General features: G+C 42.6%; 1 protein-coding gene across 1 annotated transcript in view; it reads right to left on the reverse strand.

Annotated features, from left to right (window-relative positions):
- The window catches only part of LOC126470558 (zinc finger protein 135-like), a 95,095-nt gene that overhangs the window by 37,861 nt on the left and 41,474 nt on the right, over nucleotides 1-15,760 (reverse strand). The window contains exon 3 of the mRNA XM_050098496.1: nucleotides 2,086-2,250. Within this exon, the coding sequence (XP_049954453.1) occupies nucleotides 2,086-2,250 (165 nt within the window). The remainder of the gene's footprint in view (nucleotides 1-2,085; nucleotides 2,251-15,760) is intronic.

Genomic DNA, 15,760 nt, shown 5'->3' on the forward strand with positions numbered 1-15,760 from the left:
TGCCAGGAAGTTTTTACTGCTGCTGTTGGTGGCTTGCTACTCAGGACTGTTGTTGTCGTAGCTGGCTTGGAAAGCCTGAACAGAAAGTGGACAATGCCTGAAACTAGGCCACCCTTGAGACATGGGTGTGTTGTGGTTTCTGTGCAGTTGGAAAAGTAGGTATGGACACCACATCCTATTCTTTCCTGTGGAGAAACTGGTGAAGCAATCTTGCTTGTACACAAAGGAAAGTAAGAGGAATCAGAAAAAGAATGATGAATGCAGGGTCCAGCTGAGCTGAGGGGGCCAGGGAAAAGAAAGTGGTTGATCCTTGGAACCATGGAGAACAGTCAGTCCCAGAAGACGGTCGACCTCAAAGATGGGACTTGAGCCCCATGGCTGCCTAATGTCTGGAGGAAAGATACCCTCTAGAAGAGAGCCTGCCATGACTGCAATGTGCACATGCAACAGGCTGCCTCAAATGGCAGGAGGAGGAGGGCTGCAGACCAAGGGCAAAGGAACTTGATGCTGCCAGAATGTACTGTAACCCTGTATCCAAGAAGTCAGAAAAACAGAAATAGCATTGGGCACGAAGACCATACGGAAATGGTACGAAGCAAAGAGAGGAACCAGCGTCAACAGAGAGCGAGCTTGGTGCAAAGAAACCTGGGGGGGGGGGGGGGGGGGGGGGGGGGGGAAGGCACCAAAAAGTGGCACTGGAGCCACGAAACTGACCTAGTCAGCAGGTAGCATGACTGAGCATGACTAAAGGTGAAAATGCGGGATTGTCACCAAATCTGGTATGTGAGAAGCAGTGCTAGAGCCAGTGAAATATGTGTGATCCGATTGCCAATGCCAACCACAGCTGCAGGAGGTGGCAGCCCGATGGCAGACGAAATAGGAATGTTATGGCCATTGCCTAATCAGTTATTTGAGTGCCAAAAATGGAAATGACAGTGCAATGTGAAAACTGCATCACCAGTGACAGAAATGGAATATGCCAAGAAGAGTTTTATCCTCACTGCCATTAAGAAGTATGGCAGATGAGAGGAGATTGCTGCGAGGTCATAACTATCACTGTCACCATAACAGTTTGTGTGTGTGTGGGGGGGGGGGGGGGGGAGGGGGGCACATGCATATGATAACACTACAGGTTATGGAACAGCTCTGATGGGAGTTACAGGAAGACAGAGCAGTAACTCCGTGGAAGGCACCTGAACAAGCCCTAGCACAGTGAAGCGTAACACGGAGCCTAGGTTGGTGAGCCTGGATCCGCTGAGACATAACTACTCACATCCGCAGAGGTCAGTGCTGGTTGGGATTGTTCCGAATGAGGTACCATGAAGTAGTTGGTGCAATTGCCTAGCATACCTTCCAACAATGCCTGGCATCTAGGAGGCCATGCACCAGCCTAAGTACCCTAGAGGAGGAGATATACAGCACAGGCTCTTTCCTTGCACTTCACATGCGGAAGGAAAGAGACAAGCACTGGCTGCACCTCCTGCCATCAATTGGAAGGCCACCTGATGGTGACAGCAGTGCCTACAGTGATGGTGTCCTGCATTCCTGAAAATAACAAACTGCACTGTATTTGTTGTTGTTGATGCTGCTGTCTTCCTACTAGAGAGTGTCATGGTCTTAGCTGGCCTGCAGTGGGTGCACTGCAGTCACGGTGTGGTAGAATGTAGGTGCAGATACAGCAATGCAGACATTATAGATGCTTTCTTGACGAGAAATCCTTTTAGTGGTGATTAGGCAGAAGCGAAAAGATAGAATGACCAACACAATCACTGGACCTTATTCCTTCAGACTTTTTTCTTTTGGGGGTACATTAAGCAATGTAGCAACAAAATTTTTATCAATGATCTTTATCATTTAGAGTGCTCTTCAATCTGTTACTGATGATATCTCTCTCTCTCTCTCTCTCTCTCTCTCTCTCTCTCTCTCTCTCTCTCTCTGATTATGAATGAAATATTCTTCGAAACTACTAACACCAAATGGTTTTTATGAAAGTGCTCTCCATTTGTGGGAATTAAGAAACTCAAAACATAAACATATCTAAATATTTTGTTCTGCACTGTGAAAATTACACTGTATATCACAAACCTTGGCAACTTTTTCTTGAGCCAATTTCATATCACTTTCTTCGGTAAGACAAAGAACTCGGTGCAGTTTTTCACTTAGAAGTAATGGCTTTACACTCTCTCCTGCTGCAGTGTCATTTTTTCCACCTGACTGCAGTTCTTCATGAAAATTTTCACCATTTGGGATCTGAAACACACAAATTAAGTGTACATGAACAAAAACATTTATATACCTTATTTAATTAGTAGTTAGCTAATTACTTGTTTATTTAGCCACATAACATTTTTACAACAATATTAAATGTGCCAGCATTACATCTTCTGTGCTTTCCCATTTGTGTGTCTCAAAAACTGAGTCAGCATCCCTCATGATAAAGGTGTTGAGTTCATAAGGATGGGAAAATATTATTATGGATCCAAGCTCTTGGGTGGATGCTTTTTCAATAATGTGCAACACAGTTTAAAAATATGTTGTATAATTGCACGAACTGCATGACACCACCAATGCTGCAAATGTTCTCTCTTAATTCTTACTACATTCAATTGTTGTTATGCTGATTAAAATAATTAAATTTGTTGTTATTTTAATTATAACAGTATACAAAAATTACATGAACATACTAATGGCAGTGGCACAAAGCTACCCATGTATTATTAGCCATATTTACATACATGCAACATACAGACACTTGCATTCTGGTAAATTGTAAACATTCTTACAATGTTTATTTATGTTGTTGTAATCAGTAAAGAGTATGTTTTTCCTTGTGTTCACTGAAAATTATATTATTTGTACGATGCCACTTCACAGAATGCATATGTTCAAATACACTCCTGGAAATTGAAATAAGAACACCGTGAATTCATTGTCCCAGGAAGGGGAAACTTTATTGACACATTCCTGGGGTCAGATACATCACATGATCACACTGACAGAACCACAGGCACATAGACACAGGCAACAGAGCATGCACAATGTCGGCACTAGTACAATGTATATCCACCTTTCGCAGCAATGCAGGCTGCTATTCTCCCATGGACACGATCGTAGAAATGCTGGATGTAGTCCTGTGGAACGGCTTGCCATGCCATTTCCACCTGGCGCCTCAGTTGGATCAGCGTTCGTGCTGGACGTGCAGACCGCGTGAGACGACGCTTCATCCAGTCCCAAACATGCTCAATGGGGGACAGATCCGGAGATCTTGCTGGCCAGGGTAGTTGACTTACACCTTCTAGAGCACGTTGGGTGGCACGGGATACATGCGGACGTGCATTGTCCTGTTGGAACAGCAAGTTCCCTTGCCGGTCTAGGAATGGTAGAACGATGGGTTCGATGACGGTTTGGATGTACCGTGCACTATTCAGTGTCCCCTCGACGATCACCAGTGGTGTACGGCCAGTGTAGGAGATCGCTCCCCACACCATGATGCCGGGTGTTGGCCCTGTGTGCCTCGGTCGTATGCAGTCCTGATTGTGGCGCTCACCTGCACGGCGCCAAACACGCATACGACCATCATTGGCACCAAGGCAGAAGCGACTCTCATCGCTGAAGACGACACGTCTCCATTCGTCCCTCCATTCACGCCTGTCGCGACACCACTGGAGGCGGGATGCACGATGTTGGGGTGTGAGCGGAAGACGGCCTAACGGTGTGCGGGACCGTAGCCCAGCTTCATGGAGACGGTTGCGAATGGTCCTCGCCGATACCCCAGGAGCAACAGTGTCCCTAATTTGCTGGGAAGTGGCGGTGCGGTCCCCTACGGCACTGCGTAGGATCCTACGGTCTTGGCGTGCATCCGTGCATCGCTGCGGTCAGGTCCCAGGTCGACGGGCACGTGCACCTTCCGCCGACCACTGGCGACAACATCGATGTACTGTGGAGACCTCACGCCCCACGTGTTGAGCAATTCGGCGGTACGTCCACCCGGCCTCCCGCATGCCCACTATACGCCCTCGCTCAAAGTCCGTCATCTGCACATACGGTTCACGTCCACGCTGTCGCGGCATGCTACCAGTGTTAAAGACTGCGATGGAGCTCCGTATGCCACGGCAAACTGGCTGACACTGACGGCGGCGGTGCACAAATACTGCGCAGCTAGCGCCATTCGACGGCCAACACCTCGGTTCCTGGTGTGTCCGCTGTGCCGTGAGTGTGATCATTGCTTGTACAGCCCTCTCGCAGTGTCCGGAGCAAGTATGGTGGGTCTGACACACCGGTGTCAATGTGTTCTTTTTTCCATTTCCAGGAGTGTATATATGAACTGCTAAATCTTCCACTAAAACTTCCATTACAAATAATGAACTTAGATAAATCAAGAAATGAAATAGAATATACAACATTTTTGGGTGTTTGTACTGTCATGAAGTGTGCTGCATTCAATTCAAGCAAATATTTGTTATTTAGAATTTATGATTTGTAGTAGGTTCTCAAAATTTCTTGTGTTTGTATATTCTGGAATATTTTATGCTGGTATAAATAGCAGTTTTATTTGGATGGCACAGCCCAGCAGTGGTTTGAGAACGATGACGAGAAGCTCGATAGCTGGGACAAATTCTAGGTTGAACAAAAGAAAACATTTGGTGACAATAAAAAGCAAGTAAGCTTAGCAGAGGAGCAACTGAAGACGAGGGCCCAATATCATGGTGAAATGCCACCGTCCTCTATACAGAATGCATTGCCCCTATGCCACAACTGAGCGAGGTGACGCAGTGTTTAGCACACTGGACTGACATTCGGGAAGACAACAGTTCAAACCCGCATCTGGCCATCCAGATTTTGGTTTTCCATTATTTCACTAAATCGCTCCAGGCAAATGTTGGGATGGTTCCTTTGAAAGGGCCCAGCTGATTTCCTTCCCCATCCTTGACACAATCCAAATGGTGCTGGTGAAGAGTACAGATGTCTTTTCATAGTAGCAGACCAAGGGTAGTGTAGGTTATTTTGTGTCTTTTGCCAGTGATAAAAATTGTTTATACTTAGAAAAGGTACTTTTGAGGTAAAAAAAAAAGAAGAAGCCATGAATTTCTGACAGTGAATTGTACTTACTGGGACAGCAGAGTTATAAAAAGTCTGCATACTGCTGCCTGATGTGTGTCCTGTCCACCGCACATTACATTTACACTGTCGCTTTAAATATATTTTACGTATTACAGATATGTTTGTTTACACTGGATACAAGGATAAACTATTAAATGGTTTCTACATAAATGTTTTTCTTTTGTAAAAAATATGAATGGGCTGCACCAGAATACTGACATGTGCACAGTTCAATTACTATATTAGGTATCCATATATACATACCCGTTTTAAAAAAAAAATATGAATGGGCTGCAGCATTGGCTGAAAAAAAAAAAAAAAAAAAAAAAAAAAAAAAAAAAAAAAAAAAAAAAAAAAAAGAAGAAAGTTATGTACATAAATATGTTTTCCCTTAATTAAAAAAAAATGAATGTACTGAATCTGAATACAGATATGTGCATACCTCAATTATTATATTAATTTTCTACATGATTACAATAGATCATGCATATCAGTAGTAGGTTAAACATATTGATCAGTGAATGGGAGTGGTTACATTAAATGCTGTGCACTGGAACTGTATATTAAGAGAATGCTTTAAGTACTTTGTCAAAGCTTTTGAAAAAGTTGGTTGAGCCTGTTTCACTATTGCCACTGAAGGGATGTTCCTCAAGTTTCTTTCTGCATATAAAGATTTCCAGTTCTTCATATAAAGACATTCTGTGCCCTTTCTTCAGAGTATGTATTATTTAAAGGTTGCTTTCTATTTTGTCAAATGGATGTCCTGTATCTTCTATATGGGATGCTATTGCAGATTTGTGATGTGTGTATATCAGAAGGCATTGATGTGTTCTGTGAATATGGTGTGGAATTACGACCTATTTGACCTATGTACTGACCTGGGCATTTACTATATATGAGTTTACATATGCCAGAGGATGAAAATTTATCTTGACTGCTTTTAAGGTTATGAGGAAGTCTTTGGCAAATTTTAACGATTGTTAGGAATGTAGCTCTTATATTGTGTTGCTTGCAGATATTGAAAATTTTTTGGGAGATGTTATGGGTTATTTTTTCATTTTATTTTTATTTTTTAACTTAAAAAGTGCCCTTTCTAAATAAACAATTTTTATCATTAGCAAAAGACACAAAGTAACCTGCACTTACTTGGTCTGCTACCGGGAAAATATGTCTGTACTCTTCACTAACACCAGCTATGTAAATAAACAATTCTCCATGAAGGTATGTTCCATTTATGCAACTAAATGGAAGGCAGTTTGTTTATTGCCATATGTGTTTCACTTCTTTTACTTGAGAAGCATCTTCAGCGCTATGTAATACATGTTTTTTTTACACATATAATAAATGTATTATGTAGTAGTTATAATATGTTACTATGTTACATTTTTTCGTGTTTTTCAGATTAGAATCTACTTTTGTAGCGCAAATTTCATGAGGTGAAATTGTTGTTCAGTGTTACTTATGATTTACAGTGCTGTTAGCCTATATGTGTGGTCCTGGAGATGTGTTCATTAGTCCCCACACTCCAGGTGGCTGATTTCTGGTGTTTTTTCAACAACATTTGTTACAACAAATCACTTACATCACTTCCAATTTTTATTTTGCGATCAACATGTGTGTGTTTACAGTGTGTAGTGTTGCCGACTGTCACAGTGTGTTTATCTTTCATCTTTTGTTTGTGGTGTGTGTGTGTGTGTGTGTGTGTGTGTGTGTGTGTGTGTGTGTGTGTGTGGTTTGATGTTTTGTGTGTGTGTGTGTGTGTGTGTGTGTGTGTGTGTGTGTGTGGTTTGATGTTTTTCTGACATTATATGAAAACTTTCACATACAAAGAGCCCTTGCAATGAAAAAGGAAGTAGTTAATGACCAAATCCATATAAGCAAACCACACACACAACACAAACAAAAGATGAAAGATAAACACACAGTGACAGCCGGCAGCACTACACCCTGTAAACATACACACTTATCACAAAATGAAAAGTGCAAGTGATGTAAGTGACGTTTTGTAACAAATGCCTAACAGCATTGGAAATCATAAGTAACACTGAAAAAAATTTCACCACATGAAATTTGTGCTACAAAAGTTGATTCCACCCTGAAAAACATGGGAAAAAACATGACAAAATGTAACATTGTAACATATTGTAACTACCACATAATACATTTATTACATGTATAAAAGGAAACATGTATTACAGGGCACTGAAGATGCTTCACAAATAAAAGAAGTGAAATGCATATGGCAATAAACAAACTGCCTTTTATTTAATTGCATGGACGGAACATACCTCCATGAATTTTGAAGCAACTAAGGAACAATGGAAAAAAAGACAAAAATGATGAAACAATTCCCCACCTGAAGATGATTGTGTGAACCATCAAAATGTGCTGTGCCAAAATAAACAAGTGACTGATGCAAAAACTGTTTTAGTTGTATTTATCAACAGTCACAGCCCTCATAATACTGTCCCTTACAGATGAAATACTCACGACAGAAGCTGACAAAATCTCGCACTCGATGAAAGGAGTGCAAAAGACATATACCAAGCTCTCCTAGTAGAAGATGTCACAACAGAGAATCCATCAAGTTGTGTTGTGCCAGCGCATCGAGGAAATGCAACAGAAATGAGTCGGATGAAAAACGTATGGCTGACTCCTGAATTTTGTCCTCAAGGCAGTTACACAAGACCGCTATAAGCTATGTAGTAAGAGAAGAGAGACAGCAGTTTATGGTAGCAAGGAATGTCAGACCGAGTATACAAGAGACAGCAGCCATTAATGTCAACCCTTTACGTCAGGAAGTAAAACAGAACATTGAAGATGAGGTGTATCGATCTTTAGAACCAATCTTTACTATTAGTCAAGTATGCCAAGAAGAATGGACTCAGCCAACTCAGATCTATGTTGCGGCTGTTAAACTACAATCTAGCATCTGACCAACGCAGGTACAACCAACTAATCCCCCAAGCATAACACCCCACAGCGGAATAAAATTTGAAATAGAACATGCTCGTATGTTTCCACTTTGGACAGCCTACTACCGCAGAGAAAGAAGAGTGAGTGTCTGACTACCATTATGATGCATGGCATCAACCATCACAACAGTCCTATTCATGCCAGTTGCAGATAATTACAGTTGACCTGTGGGATGAAGCCCATCACTGTACCTTCGACGAGGTCACTTCCCAACACACTGCAACCATTCCCCACCGCCATTAAGAGGTACCAGCCACTTCCCAGCCCCAAAATTCAGTAAAACTAAGCAAGGCAACTATCTATGGAGATGAGGCTCCCACAGATAAATATTATCTATGGACAACAGTTACCAAGATGTCAGGAAATCTCATCGATGTTATCACTGACAGCAAACCTGTCCAGGTGCTATTTGACTAAGGGTTTTTTTTTCCCCTCCCTGTAATGTTGAATGCTTATCATCACCAGCTAAAGAAGACTGTGTTCTATGACACAAAAGTGATTAGGCTGAAGGTCGCAAATGTGAAATACATCCTCCGAGAGGAACATGTATTGCAAGAATAACTATCAATGACAGAACAAAGCCACTTAGGACTTCCTGCACGCATCACAAGCAGTCATAGACCATGAGAGGTTAGAGCTCCCTACTGACGGAGCTATTCCAACAAGCACACCAAACAAAGAATGCTCTGGGTGGTTGTTTGTGTTGACAACACTGTTATCCCAACACTGTCATCAAAAGAAGTTCCAGTCACAAATCTAGATGCTGCATTAAACTGTGAAGTTTTTGTAGATTGCAAAAAGCTACTCAGGTTCACAAAGGAAAGCTACATAACAGCAACAATCATAAACACTGCATGTGGTTAAAGAAAACTTTGGATAACTAATTGTTATGGGCAGCCACTACACATCCCTACAGATACGTGCATAAAACAGCTGAACCAGTCTAGGATGGGCAGCTCAGTGCCATCGAGGAAGACTCGTGCCCTGCGACCACTACAGACAACACAGCAGAGGAAGCTACTACTGAAATGCCAATAGGATCTTGCCTGATTTGAGCAACAATGTCGTTGAGTGTCAGCTGTTCAATAGTAATCTTCAGATGCTTTCAAATCTGGAGTGGAGAAAAGACAGAACAACCAGTACCTGGTAAAACACAGTATCAACACTGGGGATCATTTACCAATCAGCTAGTGCTTGTATAGGGTGTCACCAGCTGAACAACATATAATTCAGAAGGAAGCGGAGAAGATACTGCAATGTGACATAAGTGAAACCTTCAGTGTCCTTGGTCTTACCCTTGTGGTCCTCGTGGAGAAAAAGGATGGCACATGACACTTATGGGTCTACTACCAACTGAACAAATTACGAAAAAAATATGTTTATCAACTGCTGCACATGGATGACACCCTAGACTGTTTGAAAGGAGCAAAGCATTTTTCAACTATGGCTCACAGGGAAAAAGACTGCCTTCACAAGTCCTGACAGCCTCTATGAGTTCAGAGTTGTGCTGTTTGAAGTACTTAACACTCCAGCCACCTTCAAGCGTATGATGGACACCTTAAATGGATGATGTCTCTTTGTCGTCTGGATGACACTGTTGTTTTTTTTAAAAAAAATGAAAACTCCAGGTTGGAATATCAAGAATATAAGGAAAAGATAAGATTGCTACTTACTGTAAAGTTGACACATGAAGTTGCAGACAGACACAATTAAAAGACACTTACACATTATCTTTCAGCAACAGCCTTCATCAGAGAAAGAAAGAGAAACAACACACATTCATTCACACAAGCAAAGACATCTCACACACCCATAACCACCATCTCTAGCAGCTCAGACCAGAATACAACTGTCATGTGGAATGGAAGCAGCAATCTGGAGAATGTGGGGAAGTGAAAGGGATAGCAAAGTAAAGGTGGGGGAAAGGAGAGGAGAGCAGCATTGTCTGGCGGAGGGTGCAGGGACTAGACTGCCAACAAGTGCAGCATTGGGAGGCTGTGGGGCAAGGAGGAGAGGATGGGGAGGGAAAGGGGGCAGAGTGAAAAAGTAGAGTAGCAGGGAAATATGGGCAGGTGAGTTGGCAGAGGGAGGCGCACAAGAAGAGTGGGAGGTGGGAATAGGGAGGAGGTGAAAGGATGGAGGGGGTGGAAACTGTTTGAGGGAGGGTGTGGGGACAGTACGTTACTGTAGGTTGATGCCAGGATAATATTGGGAGCAGAGAATGTGTTGTAAAGATAACTCCTATCTACACAGTTCAGAAAAGCTAGAGGAGACCTTCCTAGCCTCCCAAAATGCCAAACACCTAGTCTGGTTCAAGTTTATTTTTGATATCTTTGTGATCTGACTCAGGGTAAAGGCACCATATCTTTATTTCTCCACAACCTCAACACCTTCTTTCCCATACGCTTCAGCTGATCCTCCTCAACCAAGCGTTCCACCTTCCTTGATGTTGACCACCTCCTCTTTGATGAATCCACCCCACCTCTCTCCACATTAAACCCACCGATCACTTACAGTACCTGCATTTCGACATCTGTCATCCCTTCCACATCAGTCCCCTCCCCCTTCTCCTCCCCCCCACCCCCATACATCCTGACCAGCCAGAGAAGGCATATCTGCAGTGACAAGAAATCCCTTTCCCAGTATGCTGAGTGTCTCACCAATGCCTTCACAGAAAGGCACTATCCCCCAGACATAGTCTGCGAACAGATCTCCCATGCCATTTCTACTCACACCCTAAATCCTCCCACCAGTCCCAAGAACAAGCCACAAAGGAATGCTCCCTTTCATCACCCAATACCACCCTGGACTGGAACACCTGAACTACATTCTTCTTCAGAGCTTTGAATACCTATCATCATACCCGAAATGAGGGACATCCTACCCAAGATCCTTCCCACCCTTCCTAAAGTGGTGTTCTGTAACTCATCCAACCACCACAACATGCTAGTTCATCGCTATGCCACTCACAAACCCAACCCAATGACACAAGGATAATATCCCTGTGGAAGACCCAGGTGTAAGACCTACCCGATCCACCCACGCAGCACTTCCTATCCCAGTCCTGTCACAGGCTAATCCCAAGCCATCAGAGACCAGTCCACCTGTGAAAGCAGCCATATCACACACCAGCTCTGCTGCACTCATTGCACAGCTTTTTATATTCATATGACTACCAACCAGTTGTCCACCACGATGATTGGCCACTGTCAAACTGTGGCCAATAGTAAAGCAGACCACCATGTGGCCCAACACACAGGTAAAAGTAACATGCTTGATTTCAATGGCTGCTTCATTACTTGAGCCATCTGGATCCTCCACTCCACCACCAGCTTTTCTGAACTGCGCAGATGGGAGTTATCCTTACAACACATTCTCTGCTCCTGAAACTATTCTGGCCACAACCAACAGCAACATATTGTCCCCACACTCTCCATCCAATAGTTTCCACACCTTCTGTCTTATCACCTCCTTCCCACTCTCGTTTCCCACTCTCTTCGTGTGTCTCCCTCTGCCTGACAACCATGTTGGTGCATTCTCAGACCATATGCTTACATTTGAAGATGAGAAATGCCTCTTCACCACCCAACACATATCTTGGGGCCTCTAGTTAATGGGGGTGGAGCCCTTCGTAAGCCAGAAAAAAAAGAGCAGTCACAGACTTTCTGACTACTCTACACATTTATAATTTGAAAAGTTTTCTCAGAATGTGCTCTTACTATCAGCTATTAATAAAGGATTTCTCTATCAAGGCACTACTGCAGGGAGACACCAAATTTTCCTGGAAGAAAGTGCAAGAAAGAAGTTTCCTTGTCCTCAAGGCAGTGCTAACATCCTCTATGGTCCAAGCATTGTGGTATGAGAATGCTGGTACAAAAATTCACACCAATATTATTGGTTATGGGATAGGTGCAGCTCTGGTTCAAATTCTGGAAAGTGCTGCAAAGGTGATAGCTTGCACTTCCAGAATACTCTCCAAACCCAAGATGAACTACTCTACAACGAAGAGAGGGTGCCTTGCAGTTGTTTGGGCCATCATCCACCCGTATTTATTTGGCAAACCACTCAATGTTTTGACAGACCACCATTCTCTATGCTGGCTGACTAGTGTGAAAGATCAGTTGGGTTGAATTGTGAGGTGGTCACTGAGGCCTCGGAAGTACATCACAGTGTATACAAACATGTTCACAAACCCAAGGACACTGACTGCCTTTCATGGTATCCTCTGGTGGAACACAGCAGCATGGATGAAATCTCAGTCATTGTAGCATTAAATGATACTGCTGCTGAACAGATGGAAGATGCAGCACTGCTGAAAACCACAGATGCCTTGAAGGAGGAGGAATAAACTAAAGGAGAATTCCAATATATTGAACACAGTATGAGAGGAACTCTAATCTAATGAAGTGGAAATGGTTGCTCATTATCCCAGCTTATCTGTGGCCAACTATCCTGAAATATCTACATCTACAATTACATCTACATCCATACTCCGCTAGCCACCAAGCGGCGTGTGGTGGAGGGCACAATTTGCACCAAAGTCATATTCCCTCCCCCCATCTTTTCCATTCGAGGATCGCACAAGGGAAAAACGACTGTCTGAACGCCTCAGTACGAGCTCTAATTTCCCTTATCTTTGAATGGTGATCATTGCATGATTTGAAAGTTGGTGGTAATAATATATGCTCTACATTCTCGGTGAAGATCGGATTTCAGAATTTAGTGAGCAGCACCTTCCATTCAGCACATCGTCTACCTGCAAGTGTGTCCCACCTCAGACTTTCTATGAGATTTGCAACGCTCTTGCGATGGCTAAATGTACCATTCATGAATCTTGCTGCTCTTCTTTGGACCTTCTCAATCTCTTTAATCAGACTCAACTGGTAAGGGTCCTACACAGACGAACAATACTTTAAGATTGGATGAACCAACATATTGTAAGCAATTTCCTCTGTTGGAGGACTGCATCGCTTCAGGACTCTACCAATAAACTGCAATCTAGAGTTCACCTTGCCTGTTACTTGTGTAATCTGATTGTTCCATTTGAGATCATTTCGAATAGTCACACCCACATACGTCACTGATGTTACTGCTTCCAAAGACTGGGCATTTATTTTGTACTCATACATTAATGGGGATTTTCACCTTGTTATACGCAGTAGGTTACACTTACTAATACTGAAGGATAACTGCCAGTCATTACACCATGCATTTATTTTCTGCAATTCCTCATTGATTTGTTCACAAATTTCATGTGATACTACTTTCCTGTTGACTACAGCATCATCGGCAAACAGCCTAATGCCTCTGTCAATACCATCAGCCAGATTGTTTATGTAAATCGTAAAAAGCAGCAGACCTATTACGCTGCCCTGGGGCACACCTGAAGTTACGCTTGCTTCTGTTGAGGCCCCCATTCATTCAGGACGACATATTGCTCTCTGTTTGTTAGAAAACTTTCTATCCAACTGCATATGTCATCGGATAGACTGTAAGCACGCACTTTTTGGAGCAAGTGACACTGCGGAACTGAGTCTAATGCCTTTCAAAAGTCAAGAAATATGGCATCAACCTGGGAGCCTGTATCTAGAGCCTGTTGTGTATCATGCACAAAGAGGACCAGCTGTGTCTCGCATGACTGCTGTTTCCTAAAATCGTGCTGGTTTCTGCAGGTGAGCTTCCCAAATTCTAGAAAGGTCATTATGCCTGAACACGAAATATGTTCCACGATTCTACAACAAATGGATGTCAGTGAAACTGGCCGGTAATTATGTGCATCTGATTTTCTCCCCTTTTTATAGATTGCTATGGCCTGGGCCTTCTTCCAGTCTCGTGGAACTTTCTGCTGTTCCAATGATCTCTGATAGATGGTGTATAAGAATGGAGCTATATTTGTAGCATAGTCAACATATAATCTTATGGGGATACCGTCTGGGCCAGATGCCTTCCTGGCGTCCTTAACTGCTTCACAATCCCAGATACACTAATCGCTATGTCAGCCATCATTGCGTTTGTTCAATAAATGAAAGGGGAAATGGTGCAGCAGTCCTTTACCATAAATTAATTTTTAAAAGCTAGATTTAGAATTTTGGCCTTCTGTTTATCATCATCCATTACATTACCCGTACTGTCAGCAAGAGAAGGTATTGAATTATTTGTAGCGTTGATAGACTTTACATACGAGCTTTTTTTTTTTTTAAGAATCTGCAGATAAAATATTGCTTTCAAATTCGTTAAAAGAATCTCTCATTCACCTTTTGACAGCTGCTTTCATTTCGTATAATTTCTGTTTGTCAGCCGGGCATTAATTACATTTAAAACAACTGTGCAAAATTCTCTGCTTTCTCAGCAACTTCCTAATATGTTTGTTGTACCAAGGTGGATCCTTTCCCTCCACTAGATTTTTGCCAGGCACGTGGTGGGCAATACCTTTAAATTCCGACCAAAGATGCTCTATATCTTTGTGTCCCGTGGTGAATGCTTGTAGCTGACTATGAAGATGTTCATTAATGACACTTTTATTTGCTTTCTCAAACAAGAAAACTCCATGTTGTTTCTTTGGTTTTTTTGCAACTTCCATGGACATAGAAGCCACAACGACATTATGGTCACTAGTACCTTCTTCTAGAATAACTTCCTCAAAAATATCAGGTCTGTTTGTCATCAAGATATCTAATATGTTCCCATCTCGAGTTGGTTTTCTAACCAATTGCTCAAAGTTGTATGTTGAGAGCGCTCCTAGTATAACTTCAATGAGTCTTTGTTTCTGTCCCCTGTGATAAACGTGTAATTTTCCCAGTCAATGGATGGCAAATTAATGTCTCCACCTATAATTAATGGATAATTTGGATACTTATTTTCTATGTATTCAAGACTTTCCCTGAAACGTTCTGCGATGTTTGTTGTGGTTGCTGGTGGTCTATAAAAACCTCCTAATACAATGGTCAATCCTTGTGTGATTTGATAGCTTTATCCAAACTATTTCACAGTCCAACCCAGTATCAATCTCAACTGCATTTAAACAGCTTTTAACTGCATGAACGCACCACCTCCCATAACATCTGTCCTATTCTTCCTAAACACTGTCCAATCCGAGTTCAAAATTTCACTGCTATTTATTTCTGGTTTTAACCAGCTTTCGGTACCTAATACAATGTTGGCATTGCTACTGTTTATTTCAGAGAGTAACTCGGGGATCTTGCTACAGACACTTCGATAATTTACTAACATGAGACACAGCATATTTAAATTCTTTGGAATGACCTGTTTAGGCGAATTAACAATTTTTAAAGTTGGCACACCCACATCGGAGTCAAGAACTGGTAATTTTTCAGGCCAACGGTTTGTTTCCCATGGGGAAGAACCTAATCTAAAAACCCCCATGTGCGTGCCACAAGTAATGTGCTACCCACGTAGCTGCTTCCTAAGTGTAGTGCACCCCTGATCTATTGAGGGGCGTCCTACAACCTTCCACCCCATAGTGTAGGTTGAGGAATCTACAACCATTTTCATCACAAAGTCAATGTAGTCTCTGGTTTAGATTCTCCACTGGACTCCAAACTAGAGAACCCTGGTCCACCCTGCATATGATGCTGCAGATCGTCAGCTAGGCTTCCACTCCTCGAGAGATGGAGGCCGCCTTCGCCAATTTAGCCAGCCGTCGAAAGTATCTAAGGATTTCCTC

Source organism: Schistocerca serialis, chromosome 3, assembly GCF_023864345.2.
Source record: "Schistocerca serialis cubense isolate TAMUIC-IGC-003099 chromosome 3, iqSchSeri2.2, whole genome shotgun sequence".
Taxonomy (NCBI): domain Eukaryota; kingdom Metazoa; phylum Arthropoda; class Insecta; order Orthoptera; family Acrididae; genus Schistocerca; species Schistocerca serialis.